General features: G+C 30.1%; 3 protein-coding genes across 14 annotated transcripts; 1 reads left to right on the forward strand and 2 right to left on the reverse strand.

The window, feature by feature from the left end:
* The first annotated feature begins 47 nt into the window (after positions 1-47).
* Positions 48-15,167, forward strand: LOC127063054 (oxidative stress-induced growth inhibitor 1-like). Of its 12 annotated transcripts, none has more exons than XM_050992322.1 (8): positions 686-1,005; positions 1,108-1,322; positions 9,899-10,009; positions 10,834-10,969; positions 11,212-11,693; positions 11,778-12,285; positions 12,405-12,821; positions 12,971-15,167. In XM_050992322.1, exons 4-8 carry the CDS (start codon positions 10,909-10,911, stop codon positions 13,207-13,209), a joined length of 1,707 nt encoding a protein of 568 aa, XP_050848279.1. In that variant the 5' UTR covers positions 686-1,005; positions 1,108-1,322; positions 9,899-10,009; positions 10,834-10,908; the 3' UTR covers positions 13,210-15,167. The 12 variants fall into 12 exon arrangements, with proteins under 12 accessions (XP_050848281.1, XP_050848279.1, XP_050848274.1 ...); XM_050992316.1 differs by having other exon boundaries at positions 687-1,005; positions 9,899-10,003; XM_050992317.1 differs by lacking the exon at positions 9,899-10,009.
* Positions 15,071-16,877, reverse strand: LOC127063060 (syntaxin-16). Its single transcript, XM_050992339.1, has 5 exons — positions 16,591-16,877; positions 16,297-16,515; positions 15,993-16,200; positions 15,636-15,892; positions 15,071-15,280 (listed from the first exon to the last, which is right to left on the reverse strand). Exons 1-5 carry the CDS (start codon positions 16,669-16,671, stop codon positions 15,071-15,073), a joined length of 975 nt encoding a protein of 324 aa, XP_050848296.1. The 5' UTR covers positions 16,672-16,877.
* Positions 16,878-17,227: 350 nt separating this feature from the next.
* Positions 17,228-18,203, reverse strand: LOC127063070 (protein bcn92). The gene is made up of 2 exons (XM_050992353.1): positions 18,064-18,203; positions 17,228-17,707 (listed from the first exon to the last, which is right to left on the reverse strand). The coding sequence occupies exons 1-2, from the start codon at positions 18,144-18,146 to the stop codon at positions 17,497-17,499; spliced, it is 294 nt and encodes a 97-aa protein (XP_050848310.1). The 5' UTR covers positions 18,147-18,203; the 3' UTR covers positions 17,228-17,496.
* Between the last annotated feature and the right edge of the window lie 1,155 nt (positions 18,204-19,358).

The following is a 19,358-nucleotide window of genomic DNA, read 5'->3' on the forward strand; positions in this document are numbered from 1 at the left end:
TTAACTCGTATCTTTCTCTTTCTTTCTTTCTTTCTTTTTTTTTTTTTTAATAAATTACCCACGTTTTTTGTGTACTTTAAAATTCGAATTCGATAATCGAGGTCATAATTTTGAACGAGTCGACGAATCTTCAGATCGAAGGATACGTATATATAAATATTAAAGACAAAGGATTGTTTATTTATGAAGATAAATAGATAAAGGTAAGAGACAATTTTTGTAACGAGCAATTTAAAACGATATTATGAGAATAAGAAGTCAAGCAATTTAACAGTAATCGTAGGCGATATTAATCAGATCCAATGAAATATGGAAATTTCTCGTTGAGCTCGAATTAGATCTTTTCATATTGACTTTGTAAATTGCTTCGAAGGACTTGACGCATCGTGATACACATACACACACGGACACAACAACAGAAAAGATTTTTGATGTTTTCAAAAATTTCGACAAAAGATGTTTGTTAAAGGTAATCTATTCCCGTCGATGACAAACGTTTTTCATTTTTTTTCTTTTATGGAGAAAACGAGAAAATAAATAGTAATCTTCCTTACCGATGATTAAGATATAAATATTTCTGTTTTATCGACAAAGAACAACCCCGTTTTAAAACGAAGTATAAGCCTTCAGATACTAAAGAAAGTTCGATCTTCTAAGGGCTAAGTAATTCATCCTAAATCTCGATAGAACGCGCCAAACAGGTTATGATAAGAGAAAAGACGACTAAACTCTCATGAAGTCGACTATCGTTCCGTATTTCTCGATAGTGTTCCGCGCAAGCGACGTAGCAAGGAAAACCTAACCTAACTTACATAGCAGTATAGAAATCGATGAGTTTCGTAAAGTACAAAGCCTCATTGTTTCCGACCTTTGAGTGGTCTTTTTTTTTTTCTCTCGAAGTAGTACGTATTTTTTTCACGGAGCTTAATCGTGATTAGTTGTTTTAAAGGAGAACGTTACTACGATTTAATCTTGTGAAGAAGGAAAAGAAGGAAGGAAAGAAAGGTAGAAAGAATAGAAATTTCTCTAACTATAAATAATAGTAATAGTAACAGTAGTAGTCAAACAGGAAGTCATTAATTTCGCGCTTATTTGTGCACGAACTAGTACAAGGAAGTTGCCGACTTTCTCGTTAAGATTAATAAGACGATTCAACGATGATACCCGAAGGTGTTTTCTACCAATGGAGAATCGATGAATCCTCCGAAAATATCGAAGGCACGTTAGGACGGAGCTCCTTCCGTCGGATTAGAGCTCCTTCCTGCAATCCGGATTAAATTTATTCGTTGCAGTGCTTCGGCACGACGAAGGAATTTCTGCAGGTAAAGAAATCGTTTTTATCATTCGTACTTTTCGATCCCAAATCGGTATTCATTCGTAGCACGTGCGTGGCGACTCGTTCCTTTGCAAAAAGGGTTTCTCTTCGATTTCTTTTTTTTTTTTTACGAAAGGTCAAGTACGTGACGCAAGTACTTATACAAAATGGTGTACGTATGTGTTGATGGCGCGCACAATTATAATTTTAAATCTTTTTATATATGTGTGTATGTATATATATCTATTTTTTTTCTTTCCTTTTTTTCTTTTTTTATCGATACGATTTTATCCTGCTAAATGAATATTGTGCAAATTTTAAATGATACAAAAACGTTCAAATGATTTTGTTCGATTAATTTTGACGAGGAAAATGATTCATTCTTAGGTTACGTATTTCCTTAATTTTATTCGAAAATGTAAATTTAAGCAGCCGACGTAATATCTAAGTATCTATCTATCGTGCCTCGACATGTTCGTTCTATTTTTAGTTACATCCGGCGCCACTACCAAATTGATCTTGAATTACGTAATCCCTACAATATTTTATCATCGATCTTACGTTTGTATTTTTTAACGTATCAAACGTTAGTAGAGGTTATTGACATCGTTCTTATTGTTAAAGTTTTCCATGTGTTCTGTCGACTGAGAGTTCTGACTCATTGAATTAAAAAAAAAAAAAAAAAAGTAAAAAGGAAAAACTGGTTTTCCTTTTTTTCTTTTTATTTTTACAAAGTTGATTTTGTAATTTACAAGAAGTTGTCTTAGTTAACGATGCGTATCGATTTCTTTTTCTTTTTTATCTCTCATTTTTGTCGTTTCTGATCATTTTCTTTTCTTTTTTTATGTATTCGAAAGAACCGAATGAGAGATTTAATTTACGAGATAAATAGATAGGTTAGAATAATGTTCTTTTTTGTTTTCCTCCTTTTTTTTTTTATCTTTCCAAGTAAGAAAAAGAAATCCTTGACTTTATCGAGATAATTTCAGTTCTTTTTTTTTCTTCTTTTTATCAATTTTTTTTTTCAGATAAATGCTAGCTTAAGAAAATTCCGATAAGCGAATAGACCACGATACAAAGAATTCCTTATTCTTGAAATAATCTATTTATAAAAATATACAACGAAGATATTTCATTGAAATTGATATATAGTTTGGGTTAATAAAAAGATTAGCATAATAAGTGTCTTACTTAAAATAGGACAAGAATTTAGGTTAAATCGTAAACGTAACTTTGTTACTTGTGCCAGATTTCGCAATATTTTCTTAAAGACGTAAAGATAGGAGTATAATTTTCTACGAATATAAATATGTAATACGATATCGTGTAAACCGTGTGAAAATCGAGCGTTGATAGATTTGGCGGGAAATTTGATTTCTGCACGATGATTTGACATATTAAAAAGAATGACGTCGACTCTTACGTAACCATCAAGATAACGTTTTTACGTATGAAGAATAAGTAAATACGTATACGAACGCGAACTCGAAATTCACCTTAGTCATTCTCCAAGTTAAGACTTTTCTTATCTCGATTGCATGAGATATTAAATTTTTAATCTGCTGTTGTTATTTTCTTTCCTTCTTTTTTTTTTGTTTTTTGTTTTTTCCTAACTTGCATAAGGACGACGAACTATGCGCATTTTCTTCGTTCTTATCGAAAGAAAGGCTTATAATAGATAGCTGCAAGTTTTGAACGATTGCATTGCATCATGTAACACCTTACACTAGTGAGGATGCTAAAGAAAAAGGAAAAGAGAGATTGAGAAAGCGCGCGCAGAGCAGAGCGGTCACGTGACCCGACTGAGTATTTCAGTCGGCCATGCTGATTGGTAGGAATAATATGCGCGAATTATAAAAATCCAAAGTAATTCTAACCTAAAACTTAAAAGCGTAAACCTTTAGATCGATCTTAAAGAAGATTATCTTATCGCGATGATTTAAGCACGTAGTTTATATTACGATATATTATTGAAAGATATCATGTTATCATTAAATTGAAAGAGGTGAAGAAAGTAGAAGGAGTAAAGGGTTAAAGAGAGAAAATAATGTTAAAAAGAAATAAAAAGGAAAGGAAAGGAAAGGAAAGGAAAGGAAAGGAGGAAGGAAGAAAGGAAGGATAGAAAAGGAAAAATAAAAAGTAGATAAAGATGTTGGAGGAGAGCGAGGAGGAGGAGGAGGAGGAGGAGGAGGAGGAGGAGGGTTGCCTCGACCTTCGATCGCATTCTCCGCGTGCATCCGTTTCCGTCGAGCGGTCGCGCTTGAATCACGCGTGCTTTTTACCAAGCAAACCGAGTCAGAGATGGACGGACGAATCATAATATAACGAAAGAAAGAGAAAGAGAACGATCAGTACGACGCCGATCGTCGAAGCGGGAAGACCTATCGCGGCTTCGATTCGTCGACGAGCACGTGTTTCCTATTTTTTTTTTTCTTTTTTCCTTTTAATTTCGTATATGTATGTATGTTTCGAAGATAATAAGCTCATGCTTTTGCTCTTCTTGTAATCTTTTAAAAACATCCATATCCTTTAAACCTTTCTCTCTTCATCGGTCCGTATTTACTTTTATTTTTCCTCATCTTACACTTATTTGTTGCTTCGCCGAATCAAATTTGTTTCGAGTCGTTTGTAGCTAATGAAGTTCGAAGAATTCAATTCGTTCAGTGTTGCATTCTTTCCATTCTTTCTTTTTTCTCTCTTTTTTAAGTGCATTCCATTTCTACGTACATAACACATCGACGAATTGATTATTATTTAATTCCATATTATTAATTCGTAAGTATTTTTATTAATATTTGTTTTTCTGGCTTAGTTTTAACACATTAATTATCTTTATTAAGTTACGTCAATTCGAGCATGACATGTGCTGGCTATTCTTACGCATATTTTATATATTATCGAGGAAAACGAAGCTCGGACATTCTTAAATATTTAATTCGATTCTATTTAAGAATAAAACGTGTTTTTCTTTCGTTTTTATATTTTTATCTTCTTTTTTTTTATTTTTCTCCTTTTTGTTTTTTAATGGTTTCTTTCGTTCTTCTATTTTTATCTTCCTTTTTTTTTTATTTTCCTCCTTTTTTTTTAAATTCGCATGGGTTTTGTGATAGATGGTGAGGTCTCAGTAGGTCGCGAATCGCGAATGATTATTATCGATTCTCCACGGACGCATTATTTTCCTCGTGGGAACTTTTATTTACATATTTTACAGTCGACAGTCGCTACATATTGGTTTTTATCGGTAATATCATAAATTTTCGATCGTGAATCATTTTGATAGATTTCTTTCGATGGCAACATTTCGTCGATGTTAATAAATCGTTTTCGTAAAACAAGGCAATATTTCGAGTCGTACGAGAAGTTAAAATATTGGAAAATGAAAAAAAAAAAAAAGAAAAAGGAAAAATTGGATTTATTCGCGAACAAATATCTCGAACTAGTCAGAGACTACTCGTTTAGTCGATTAGATTATCTAAAGGTCATTCGCGGAATGTATACATTTTTCTAACATAGATAATGACAATTTAAAAATAATGGAAGTCTAATAGGAAGGTCTCGTGCATTAGTTCGTGTTAGAAATCGTAGAATATAATGTTTCTTGATGGTTTGAAATATTGATGTCATATAAAGGACAAGGTCGATAAAACGCTTTATTCACGCGTCGTTCTACGATCGATTCTATTGTTTGCATTGCGTGTATTTATATTATTCGTCTTAATTGAAATTATGTATCCGAGAATGATTTAGCACGATCGCAATTCGATGTTTATATATCTTATTCTACGTAATGGTGCAATTGAAAATATTAGATCACCTCGTTCACGATCCATTCCGGTTTCTCGAATCTTCCAAGTATGTACGTATACTTAGAGACAAACGTATCTACGTCTTCGGTTCAGAGCATTTTATGCGCACGACCAACTATGCATGGGATGATGATGCTCTTGGAGCCTTTTAATAATCGCATACCAGACAGTGCAGTAAGGACGGCTTATAGTGCTTCGTCGAACTTTTCAAATGCTCAAATGCTTCATATCGAATAGCATTGTGATTGATGATGATGAATGTCGATTATATATATATATATATTTTTCCCCTATAAAAAAAAGCTATTCGATAAATAGAAAATATAACTACGGTACTGTTATATGTATAGATCGATATGTTTTAATAGATTGTTTCTAAACAATACCTATTCATTCATTCATTCATTTGAATTAACAATGGAGTTGTGTACTTTAAAGAAGAAGAGAACATTTTATTTTATAATCGAGTCATGCAACAAGTTCGACTTCGATGAAAGTAAGGTCGATTGTTGCCCGTACGTTCTAGATAAAAGAATGTAAACCATGTTAATATGAGTTGCAATTGTTAGAACCGTAATATTTATCTAAAGTTATTCCAAACGTTACTATTATCGAAAGTTAATTATTCTTTTAAAAATATGAAAAAAACAGTCAAAGAGAGAAGAGAGAAAAGAGTGAAAAGGAGAACAAAAGATAATGTTCGTCGAATCTGACTAAGGTCTAACGATAAAACGAGATATAAGACATTTTAAAGTCGAATTGCCATTGGATGATTTTGGGTATATCTGGTAATACTGGATTGACCGGTTATGTTAAAGTAACCACGCATGACTATCTTTCGCTCATATAAAATGCTACTTCCAGTGGCAATTTTTCACTTATCGCCGAACAGTTTTCGTCGCGATCTACAAGGTGTAATTTATCGAAGAAAATAAAATGCAAATTATTAGAATTATTAATTAGGATGATAATAAGGAAGTGATTTAAGTGGTTTAACTTAAAGTGGTTACATATTAACATGTGAAACATTTGTTTCTCAAAAGAGAACGGATAAGAAGAACGGATAGAAAATGAGTAGATCGTTCGAAGGAAAAGATAGATTTCGATTAAAATATTATCGTCTACAGGAACGTTGCTATTTTTATTTTAGGATCGTGAGGAACGAGGGTATCCAGCAATAGTCTTTACATTCAACCGTGCATCATAATATCGCAGAGACACTTCAGAAGTCTCCGTTCTATACGTTTATTCGCTTCATCGATCTCCTCCTTTCTTGTCTCCTTCGTGTTCCTTCTTTTTATCTATGAAAATTGGTCAGTTCGAACGTTACATAAGATTGCTTCATATTTCTTGGCACGTTGTTTAAGCGTGTTGAATTTAATATTTATTTAAGATTAATGAGTTTCCATATAATCTTTTTATTAATTAACTTGCACGAGAGTCAAGAAAATTAGAAACAAATATTTCTATATACAACGAGCAATTGATCAAATATTTATTAAAATATGAAGAGAGACCAGACATAAATTCACGGTAATATTACTTTGACGTAAAATTCGTAATCAGTATTTACTTTTCTTTTTATTTGAACTTGTTTTTGAAATTTAATATTTATTTAAAATTAATGAATTTCTATATAATTCTTTTACTAATTAACTTTCACAAGAGTCGATAGAATTAGAAATAAATATTTCTATTTATGTATAACAAGCAATTGATCAAATAGTTATTAAAATATGAAGAGAGACCAGACATAAGTTCACCGTAATATTGCTTTGAATAAAATTCGTAATCAGTATTTGTTTTCTATTATTCAAACAAGTCAACCAAGCTGACGTAAATACATATCTATGTCCACAACTGTTCGAAGGGTTAATTTGTCACTTATTGTTAAAGCGTGCGAGTTACGATATACGCGGCACTTAAACTCGCTAAATTTTTATAATTCTTTTAGCAAATAATTATTAAAATATAAAAAGAGTACAGACGTAGGTTCACAAATAATATTACTCAATAAACTTTCATAACTCTGTTATTAACTAATTTCTACAATATTATGAAACTAAAATCGATATTCCTATATATAACAAGCAACTGCTAAAATAGTTATTTAAATACGAAGAGAGACCAGACGTAAGTTCATGGTAATATTACTTTGACGCGAAATTCGTAATCAGTATTTACTCTTTGGTATTAAAACAGGCCAACTAAGCTGACGTAAATACGTATCTTCGTTCGTATTAATAAATGTTCGAAGGGTTAATTCATCACTTAGAGCGTGCGAGAAGCTCGATATATGCGATATATACGATATTTAAACTCGATAAATTTTCATAATACTTTACTAACAAATTTTCGCGATGTTATAGAATTGCAAACGAATTGCCTACGCATGACGAGCAATTGGTTAAATAATTATTAAGATATGAAGAGAGATCAAACGTTAAGTTCGCGATAGTATTACCTTGAAGGAAAATCGTAATCAGTATTTGTTTTTTGTTATTGAAACAGACCAGGCAAGCTGACGTAAATACGTATTTGCATTTATAAATGTTGGAAGGATTAATCCGTCATTACGTACGTGGGAGGTAAACGATGTATGCGATATACTTAAACGATACTTAATCTCGGTAAATTTTCATAATTCTTGTATTAACTAACTTTCACGATATTATAAAATAATAATATTTCTATCTATAATAAACAATTGATGAAATAGTTATTAAAATGTAAAGATAGATCAGACGTAAGTTCTCTGTGGTATTATCTTAACGTAAACTCGTAATCAATATATGTTGTTTGTTATTGAAACAGCCAACTAAACTGATATAAATATGTATAAATAAGTATATGTTCGAAAAACTCATTTGGTACATGGCGATATTGCTTAAACTCAACTAATTTTTACACTGTTATAGAATTAGAATATTTCTATTTATAACAAGTGACTGATCAAATTAAAACGGTAAAATATAAAGTGAGATCAGAGTTAAGTTCAGGGTAATATTATTCCGACGCAAAATTCAAGTTATCAGTATTTATTTTTTATTATTGAAACAGGATAACTAAGCTGACGTAAATACGTATTTGTGTTTATAAAAGTTCGAAGGATTAATCCGTTACTTCGTACATGGGAGTTGCATGATATACGCGATATACAATAATGTCAATAAAATATCAATAAATTTTCATAATTCTTTTATAAAATAATTTTTATATTATCATAAAATAAGAAACGATATTCCTATCTATGAAAAAAACAACTGGTCAGATAATTATTTAAAATATTCAGAATACTACAGACAGTAATATTACTCAATAAATTTTCATAACTCTTTTATTAATGAATTTTCACAATGTCATAACACTAGAAACAATATTCCTATGTATAAAAAGGAATTAGCAATATACTTGGTTAAATATAAATAGATATCAGATGTAAGTTCACGATATATATCAAGTTTACTTTGACGCAAAATTCATAATCAGTATTTGTTCTTTGCTGTTTAAAACAGACGAACTAAGCTGACGTAATTGTTCGAAGGGTCAATTCGTCACTTAGTACGTGCGAATTATACGTTATATGCAATAAACACCAGTAACATGAATCCAATGTTATGTTAATTTATACGAACTTGTCGTAGTTAATCTTTCGAACGAAAACTCTCTACCTTGAATCGAGTAAGCTTCGTAAGCCTTGGCTATGTAAATTTATCAGAGGAACGACCGTGTACCTTGCATAGAAATCTCCGGTCTTTTTCTCCTTCGTTAATCGAATCACCCGTAACGCGTTTATTTCGAGTCAATTAATCACGTCGGAACGTATATCCGTTCTATTTGCCTGAAACTTTCATAAACGATGATTTATTTAAAGGTCGGTTCGATAACGTTAAAAGAATGAAGTAACTTTTTCTCTTTCTTTTTGCTCATTGTATAAACTGAACAATTAATTAAAAAGGAGGTAGAAAAGTAAATTATATTCACATCTCGCTTTATAAAAACCGGAAAGCTTTTGTAAAAAAAGAAAAAAAAAGCGGATGTAATATATCCTGTGGCAATTTATGTTTTTCATCGTAATAAAAGGATAACGAAATTGTTAAAATAGTGATGTAGGTGAAGAATGTTAATTATTTTTTTTTTTTTGAAAATAAGGAAAAAAATATAAAGGTATTCCATTATAGAAAAACTATTATGAAATAATATAGAAAAATAAATAAGTTCATCTTGATCGTTTACTTGCTATCAGGAGAGATAAAAAGAAAGCATCGATTAACTCGTTTGAAAAATGACCGATTTATTTCCTATTGAAACTGTATTCATCAAACGTCTTTCCTTTCGTTCTGTCTTCGTTGCGTAAAAAATCTTACTCGACGTCGATATATCGAGCGAGCCATGACCCAGCCGACCCCGAACGAAATCGCATAGAATCAAGAAATTCGAGAAGTTTTTCTTAATAAAAATTATTCAAATATTGGGACATAGTTTAGAAACGTGTTGAATTTTTGCTACGTTTTTAGTTACTCGAACGAATTTTTTTTTTCTTCTTACGTCGCATAAAAAATACTTTTGGGTCATCCATTCTCTTCTATTCTTTCTTCTTTTTACAAAATTAATGATTATTCAAACGAAACCGTTGTTAGGGATCAATGATCGAAGTTTTATATTTACAACTTTGCTCTAATCGTTTAGAAATTATATACGTAAATATATATATATATATGTAAATCGATCACACAAATTGATTATATATTTTTTTTGGTCTTCCTTTCTTTTTCAGATCGAAAGGTGTGACTTCGTCGATGTTGAAAGGTCAAATCGATCAATGTCGTCGTAATCTCATGCGATCGAATCGTATTAGAAGCTTAGGAAATAGAATAAACCGGTAAAGGTTGTTTCTAGTGGAAGGTTGTCACTCTCACTGTAAATTTTTACTGTTAGACGGAGAATGGAAGCGTTGTGGTTGATAAAACGAAAAAACAATAAAATAATAATAATAATAATAATAATAATAATAATAATAATAATAATAATAATAATAATAATAACAATAATAATAATAACAATAATAGTAATAATATCGTATTCATATAATTATTACTATAAAATATGAATGGAATATTTAATTTTTTTAATTATTTTTTTTCTTTTCTTATCTCTACATTGTGATAAGCTCTTATTCTTGTAAAATATTCCCTCCGTCTAACAATAAGTATGGAAAATTACCGGCTACATAAGCTTTGGAATTTTATAAGAGAAAAATGTATGAAAGAGAGACTAAAAAAATACCAAAAAAAAAAAGAAAAAAAAAAAAAGAAACAAACAACTACAAAACGTTACATGATAGAAGCGGTTTATGTCTCACAATGTATTCGTGACAAGTCTCTCTAACATATATTTTCGTCTAACGAGCGCGTTAATTATGGACGGCGACGCTCGTTGCGTCATTGCAATCATTCCTCATTGTGGGCATCATCATGGAATGATTAAGCAAAATCACAAGCAACAATTCTCGTAACTTTAATTCATTGTCTTCTTCTCTCTCTCTCTCTCTCTCTCCCTCTCTCTGTCTCTCTTTCTGTCTTTTTTCGCTTCCTTTCTCTCTTTTTCATTACCAATTTAATTATTATCTCGGTTGATAGGAAGAACGTTCGTAGCAATTATACCTCTAACATTTCATAATGACGTTTCTAACATGGAGTTATTACATTTCAGATTACGATCTAAACCGCAGTACTGACATTCATTTTTTTACGGCCATCCCATTCGTTTCGAACGCCGAGAGAAAGAATGCAAAATAATTGCGATGACGATGATAACGACGTCGTCTACAAGGACATAGTCATCGTAGGTAAGGATCAAACGAAAATGTTTCTTGATAAAAAGTAATTTATCTCAACGAATTATGACGATTAGAGGACATTTAGTCATCTCTAAATTACCTTGACTATACTTCGTAGAGAATCAAACGGTAAGGCTAGTGTAAATATTGAATATTAAACTGATACATGATATTTCGTTTAGGGGATCTCTTTTGAATGAAATATTAGACATTCTGTTTGATTATATCGGGATCATACATGTATTTTGTAGGAAATGGACCAAGCGGTATTTCTTTGTCGTACATGCTCGCTGGTAATTGGCCTTATTATACCGGCGAGCCTCATCCAGTTGATGATATGCTGACGGCGCGTCTCCATTTTACAACGAAACCGTTTACCAACGATGAAGATGTTGATGAGAGTGACGAGACGACGCGGAATAAGTTAGATGAAGATACGTGCTCTCGACGGCAATGTAACGTTGCTAACGACGGTTTAACACGAAGTAGAGACTTAGCTCACAGTTCACGATGGAAATTGGAAACGTTGTCGTCCGGTCTCGAGGGCAGGAGCGGTGGTCGACCTTTGTCTTTACTTATGGACCAACTGCAGAATCCATGCGTCGATGCCGGTCTCGATGTGCCTTCGCTTTTGCATTGGAAGTCTAAAGATCAACTTTCGGAGCACAAGATCATCGATCACGTAGTTCTTGGTAAAGGTCAGCCTGGTGGAGCTTGGCAGGTATTTAAAAATGTATCCATTCGATAGATTAGTTTTCATTTAAGAATCGTTTAAAATTAATCGACGATTTTTAACGAATGATTCATCTATTTACAGTCCATGGATCCGAACGTGTTAACGATCAGCTTAAGTCGATGGATGTCGTTACCTGGATTAGATTTAAGGCAATGGGAAAAATTGGTAGAGACTGAACAAGTACAAAAATCAACGTTGGCAAACGGTGATCCGTGTTCTCACTCTCCAAGAGAGAAAATAAGTGCATGTAAACCTGCCAGCCGTGTACCAGTAGGTACCGTTGCTGCTTATTACAGAGATTACGTTAACGAACAAGGGTTAGACAAATATTTCCGATGTGGGACCACTGTGACTTCGGTACGACCGATCGATATTGGTGCCAACAAAGATTTTGAATGGATCGTTGAAGGGTATGAGAATAAGACTGGTAAACGCTTTGAATATAGATGTCGAAGGGTAGTTCTTGCCACTGGTACTACAGATTTATCCAATCATTTGGGAATACCTGGAGAAAGATCGCAATCCTCCTGGGTGATTCATGATCTTAATGATCTAGAATCACGGCTAGATCAATTTCTAAGCGAATACGGTAGGTGATTACATTGTTTGTTTTCGTTCAATTCGCTCAGTTGTCTCTATCTTTTTTTTTCTCCTTTGCATATAAATATCGATTGTACGTTTGCGTTTACAAAATGCGTTTTATCGTAGGAGAGGTCGCATTAGACGGATTATTGGATCCTGTACTAGTGATAGGTGCTGGATTAAGTGCAGCCGATGCTATTATGGCTGCACGATTTCGAGGGATTCCAGTGTTACATGTATTCCGTGATGCATCTAATGATTGGAACAAAGAATCGAGCGATAAAATAAAAACAAATACCTTCGATAAATTACAGTGGCTTCCAAGTTCTGTTTATCCGGAATATCACAAAGTTTATGAGATGATGGCAGATGGCGGTACGAATTATCCTCTTTACAAATCATTGCCGGGATATACTCTCGTGGATCTTAATATTAACAATGATGACCGTAATAGCAATCAACGTAATAAGCATACAGTTACTCTTTGTACCCCTAATGGACAATTGAAAAAATTCCGAGTTTCCATAGTAGCGATACTCATAGGTAAGTTACGTTTTTATATCGATTTTATTATGTATGTGTGGATGAGTACTAGTAATCTATATTTAAATAAACCAACATGTGCGCCAGGATATCTATACTCTATTTGTAATCTTTTTTATTAACAAAGTAATGATAATATTCCTTTGTAGGGTACAAGCCAGATTTATCGTATCTGCAAAACAACGGTATAGGATTTGGAAAAATATCGGATAAATCTATCGACTGTAAATCAAATCCGATCGAAGTCGACGATATTACGTATGAAGTTTTGCAAGCACCTAAAAAGGGACTTTATGCCTTGGGGCCTTTAGTGGGTGATAATTTTGTTCGTTTCATTTTGGGCGGTGCATTTGGTATTCTTGCACATATTCTAAGTACTTCTATGTGAGATACAAGTCTAATATCTTTTTTTCTTATCCATCATCAACTTAACGAAATGTACTTATTTAATTTTTCGCTAGAATTCTACCACTGTTTCTTTTATCGAATAACTGCATTTACATAATACGATTCTTCACGAATTTGTATATATTTAAAAATTTATTTTTATATTTAGACTATGCAACACATATACGAGTTCTACGAACATTTGCTAATTTTAAGACACTTATTGTCATGAAAATTATTCATGATAATAACAAAGAAAACATAAATGCGCTGCAATACTAACATTTTTGTACGAACTGATGCATGTAATATATGCGTACGTATTTTGCAATTTATATGTGAACAAAATATATGTATATAAAGGTTAAAAAATAGATCTCTACCAGCTTTGTTAAGGGGTTATCAATCAAATGTAAAATATTACAAATATGGAGAGATAAAAATATTAATGAAATTTTAGATATGGAGCATATAAATAATTTCTATGTATGAAATGCACTTGAGATATACATTTAAACACATTCGCTGTATATATTAATGTAGTGTATGTATGTATTATATGCACTGTGTGGTTGTGTACATTGATTTTGTATAATTGTATACGTAGTGTTGTTGTATAAATGTAGATAGCATTCTACAAGTAAATAACGTTTAATGCCAAGATAACTATGCAAATGTTCTTGCGGATTTTGTACCAGTAGTTTACTTTTTTGGTCAGACAATCTATATTCCCTTTTTGGGTAAACATTTTTTCTCAAATTATCCTATGCCATTGTAACGAGACGTGTTATAAATATATTACGTGTATGAGAGAAATTAGCAATAAAATTTTTTAATTTAGTTTTATATCAAGAAAGAAACCTATTATATTTGGATCAGTTTATGATTTGGATCATTGCGTTTGATTTTTTTAACAAATTGTAATTAAAAGACAGGGCTGCATGAAATAGTCAATTTATTCATACTTTATGATAATAAACAATTTATACGATAATTTAACGAAATATTTTTCGTCATATATTGTAATATCAACATTTTTGTCTATAAATACATACAATATATACATATTCCGGCATACATTTATATGAGAATATTTAGAACTTCTTCGAGTGAACTTTGTGAAATATATAACAGAAATGTATATGAGTTTTTTCGTTATTAATATTAGTAAAGTTCCTATTAAGAATATACAATATAAATACTTGCAATCAAATTTATCGACATATTAATTAAAAATGCATTTTATAATTAAATAATGGGCAAATACATGGTAATATTATTTCTTTAAACATCTTTGATAAGAATACTTGTACAACATATGTAATGTACATACAATATACATACAATAAATAAATATTTATTATATTTTTTAATTGTATACTTTATGGAATGACAGTAACATAGTAAAATTATTTAAATGTTCAAGATAAAAATATAATTATATATAGGATTGAAATAGTATAATCCCAGAACATTACTTCTAGTTTTGTTATACATATAAAATTTGTCATTCTCATACATTTCTGACATTAATGTATTGAATTAAAATATATAGATGTAATGTGAAATACATTAATATTCTTTTTAAAGGCCATTGTAAGCATTATCATCAATATTCACAGTTTGCATTATTTCTCAGTGATTCATTATTTTTTAATAACTGTTATATGTAGGTGTATATATATTGTGTTAAAAAATATTCTTTCAATTCTATGGAGGATATTTTTTTTTATGAATATGTATCGTTTTAACTATTTTTACATGTTTCTTACATATAAGCACTTAAATTGGAAAACATATTAATAAATAACAATGACTTATTGAAGACTAATGATGATCCATATGTATGTGAACACTGTACTTTATGTCTTTAATAGGAGAAATAAGAAACAAAGTAAAATAATAACAGCTGCTAAAACTACTATGCAATAAAGTTTTCTATTAGCTCTTTGATAGGAATCAGCCTTTTTTAATTGTTTGTAACCTTCAGATACTTGTACTTGTGTCTGTTCAATATTGTAATCAATCCGATCTAAAATAGTTCCTTGGTCCTGCACGATATTTGCCAGATCCTGTTTGTATCGGAACAAAATTAATTAATGTTGGAATTAAATTTGAAACATATATATTATAGAAATATAATCTTAGATAATATCTTTATATACGTGTTATTGTTTCATTTGTCTTATCTATATGATAGCTATATTGATAAAGACTTATCATAAGACTTTAATTATCGTAGTATATTATACTTTTGGATCATATATAATATATTATGAATAAGATAAGAACACAAACTATATAAATTTCTATTAACAAGTTTCTTGTTCCATCTATTTTATGTATCAAAAATAGATGTTGAAAAGATGGTATATATTATAATAATATTGACGAAAAGATAATATATATTATAATAATATCATTTACCTTAAATATATATTTTAGATCTGCAATACTTTGGACTATGCTTCCAATTTGTTGTTCTCTTTCTACAGCTACTTTTAACCTTTCTTCTGGATCTTCTAATTGTAAGAGAACAGATTCTTGTTGTTGTTCATCTTCTTCCCAGTAATTAGTTTTAGGATCGTTAGATTCCATTAACCAAGAAGCAGATGCCATATTGTTTAAAAAAGATTGATCTTCGCTAAAAAATTGATTACTTCTTTCTTCCCTTGATTTAATCTCTGAAATTGTTATTTAAATATTGCCATATTAAATTATTACTACAACATTACAAACAATAATGTTTTTCTACATTGATACAAGTATAATGTAAAATCATACGTGTTAAATAATGATTTTGAGCTGATCTGTAACGTATTCCCAAATCTTGTAAGGCGGAAGAAAGCGCTATCACAGCATTTAATGCGAGATGTCGTTGAGCAGGTTTTGTTTCGTGTCTTGCAGCTGTTTTTATAGTTTGTACTTGACGATAGCCATTGGCAAATGCACGTCCTATTTCACGAGATAATTGTTCCATTTGTCTCTCTTCCTATAATAAATTTTTTTTATAGTTCAATGCGTATTATAGTCAAAGCAAATAAAATGCATTGGAGATAGATTAAATTCATTCATAAAAATTACTTACCTGTGATGTATCATCTAGAGTTGGTCTAGTTAATTGTTTAGCATGCAATTCCATTAAACTATCTATTTTTATTCTTAATCTGCTAAGAATATATTGCGTTTCTTCTAATGCATCTGCCCATACTGGAGGTGTTGAATCGCTCAAATTTATATTTCTTAGTTCAACATTATCTGCAGATATAGAATCCGAACTAACTAAAGCTGTCCTATCTGATAAATTCTGAAATAGTATATTTGTTATTATTAACGAAACAATCAAATGTAATATTCTAAGAGACAGGTTATATACGAATACCTGTTCGGCATAAATATGTTTGCTTTGGAGAGCATTATTTCTCATTAAAATAAAAGGTTCTGTTAAATTTCTCGTAGCCATAATTGCCTAATTTTCGAATTTTATCACTATTTTATATACAAGTTTTATTAATTCATTATAGCTCTTTTTCGATCGAAGGAGAAAACTATTTCGTTGCGATCCAGCAGTCGACTGTCATCATGAAACAGCTGATTTTGGTGACGTATCGATATTATACATAAATTTGAAAACGAGATAATCTACCATAGTGATTGTTTATTTCATAATAATCGGAAAACGTTGAAAACATAAATTATTATTATATAATACGTGTATATATATATATATATATATATATACACATATGTATAAATTACTATATATATATACATACACACACACACATAATACTTATCTTATAATTAATTTTTTATTCTTTTAAATTAAACATACATTTTAGAATTATTAATAATATCTTTTTTATACGATATATTTAACATATTCGATAATATATCATATTTATATATTACATGCGTAATATATTAGATAACAATACTTTGCTCTATTATATTTCTAAAAATAGGATTATACTTCATGAAAACTAATTCTAAATATATCATCTATTAAATAATATTTATTGAATAAACATTTTGTTCGCAGATATTATACATTTAGAAATTAATGTACTTGATGTATAAATGATGCACAATTTTATGTATCTACTATATGTATGTGTAATTAGATTTATAGTGGCTTGTATACATACATATATATATATATATATTAGTTTAAAAAATATTAGGTATTACAATCATTTGCAACATAAAATATTTCTATAACATATATAACAAAAATATTAAATTTTTACAATGTATACAAACTTATTATACTTCTAAACATATTACATTATACAAATTTACTATTAAGTTTATTTTTAGATGTAGTTGTTGTTTCAATTATTAATGGTCTTGTAGCATACAAGTGTCCTATTATCACTTGTCGTTTAATCATTTCTAATGCTTCTTGTCCTTTTTTAAGACATTGTTGGATTTCTTTCTCATCTTGTAATGTTTTGTTTTGTTGAAATTCATATCTTACTTTACGAAGTGCATACATTCTATACAGAAAAATATATAGGTTAAAATATTATCAACTTACGGGGATAAATAACTAAATAAAAGATTTTTAAGATCAATTTTAAATATGTACACACATATATATATATATACATATATACATATATCAATTAAATATATATATCAACTTAAATAAATAAGAAATTAAATGTATGTAATTTTATATAAATACATCTAGATATTAAATTAATTCAATAGAATAAAAATTAAATAAACTATTCATTAATATCTGCATTTTTATAAGGGGTTAACTAACAGAAAATAAATCATTGACTTATAATAAATATAAGAAAGTTATATACAAAACATTCATGCCATAATAATAATAATTAATTACCTAAAGTTATATGAATTCCATTTTTTACATTCTCGTATTAAATTTCTGTAAAGATTTAAAATTTTATTTTGAGTATTGGCCATCGTATACAACTTAGACCAAAGCAAATGAAAGTGTAGATGGAAGATTCTTTTCGCAAACCTACTATTCTGACATTACCGATACATTTTTATAGCTTATTATTCCTTGAAACTACCAGATGGCACTACGTACGAAATTCAAAAAAGTTACCCATGATGGCGCTACTAGTCAATTTGACGTTCGTTTATTGGACAGCGTTCGAAAACATTTCATTATCGAACTAAATCGAATTTTATTCGAAATCTTTATGTATAGATCAAAATGGATCTTCGATCGTTAGTTCAATCGTTAGAATAATTTAGGTAAAAGTTATTTATAATACTTGAACATTTCAAAATACATATGAACATATTTATTATATTTTTGATATTGACAAATTATTGATAAAAATTTAATACTTTGAAATGATTTTGTAATAACGAAGTCCAAAGTTTATTGTATACATAGCATATGTCAGAGTAAAGAATTCGAAATGAGCTGGTCGCAATAATGTAATTCAACTGAGTATCGTATATAAGGTTATGTTTGAGAAAGTTTTCATGGGAAACAGTCCAGAAGTCTTTGTAACAATTTCTTATTGTTTCTAGTTTATATGTATTATTACGTCTAATCATATCTACACGATACGTATACCATTTTTGCAAATGGAGAAAATAAGCTTACTTATTTGCGATCGTGTATGAATATTAGATCGAGTTTCCCGTAATTTGCCATATTGCGATATTATTTGGAATTAGCCATATGACACCAAAAAAAAAAAAAAAGAAAAAAAAAAGAAAGAAAAGAAAAGAAAATTGTCCTAAGACAGTGGGATGGGAAAACAACGTATACATACGTCATCAGTGTGTATCTTGTTCTCGTTCGCTTTAGATCGTTCTTCGTTCATACTTATTGTTAAACAAAATGGACGCTTTAGTGAATCGTTATTATAATATTAATCGATTGCTTTTATTAGTTATCGGTTCTTGGCCAATGACTGAAAAATCGTTTATAAATTCGGTTATAGAAATGATACAAAATTTTTTTGTTTATGTCATTCTTATCTCATCTATACTTGTTCAGGTAGAATATCTTGATTTTCGCACGATAAGAAGTAATAAGAATTAATGACGTGTATTAATCATTTTAATAAATGATCATTCCTTTCTCTTTATGTGTTTTTTTTTTATTATTTTTTCTTTTCTGTTTAGATATTTAAACTCATCACATCTGAA

Source organism: Vespula vulgaris, chromosome 4, assembly GCF_905475345.1.
Source record: "Vespula vulgaris chromosome 4, iyVesVulg1.1, whole genome shotgun sequence".
Lineage (NCBI taxonomy): Eukaryota > Metazoa > Arthropoda > Insecta > Hymenoptera > Vespidae > Vespula > Vespula vulgaris.

Excerpts from the sequence above, each read along its gene's own strand:
- LOC127063070 (XM_050992353.1), bottom strand. The coding sequence starts at position 18,146 with ATGGCCAATACTCAAAATAAAATTTTAAATCTTTACAGAAATTTAATA. Across the intron at positions 17,708-18,063 it reads TGGAATTCATATAACTTTAG|AATGTATGCACTTCGTAAAG; the intron begins GTAATTAATTAT and ends TTTTCTGTATAG.
- LOC127063060 (XM_050992339.1), bottom strand. The coding sequence starts at position 16,671 with ATGGCTACGAGAAATTTAACAGAACCTTTTATTTTAATGAGAAATAAT. Across the intron at positions 16,201-16,296 it reads CTCTAGATGATACATCACAG|GAAGAGAGACAAATGGAACA; the intron begins GTAAGTAATTTT and ends AATTTATTATAG. Across the intron at positions 15,893-15,992 it reads TCAAAATCATTATTTAACAC|AGATTAAATCAAGGGAAGAA; the intron begins GTATGATTTTAC and ends TAACAATTTCAG.
- LOC127063054 (XM_050992324.1), top strand. The coding sequence starts at position 10,909 with ATGCAAAATAATTGCGATGACGATGATAACGACGTCGTCTACAAGGAC. Across the intron at positions 10,970-11,211 it reads CAAGGACATAGTCATCGTAG|GAAATGGACCAAGCGGTATT; the intron begins GTAAGGATCAAA and ends TGTATTTTGTAG. Across the intron at positions 12,286-12,404 it reads TCAATTTCTAAGCGAATACG|GAGAGGTCGCATTAGACGGA; the intron begins GTAGGTGATTAC and ends GTTTTATCGTAG.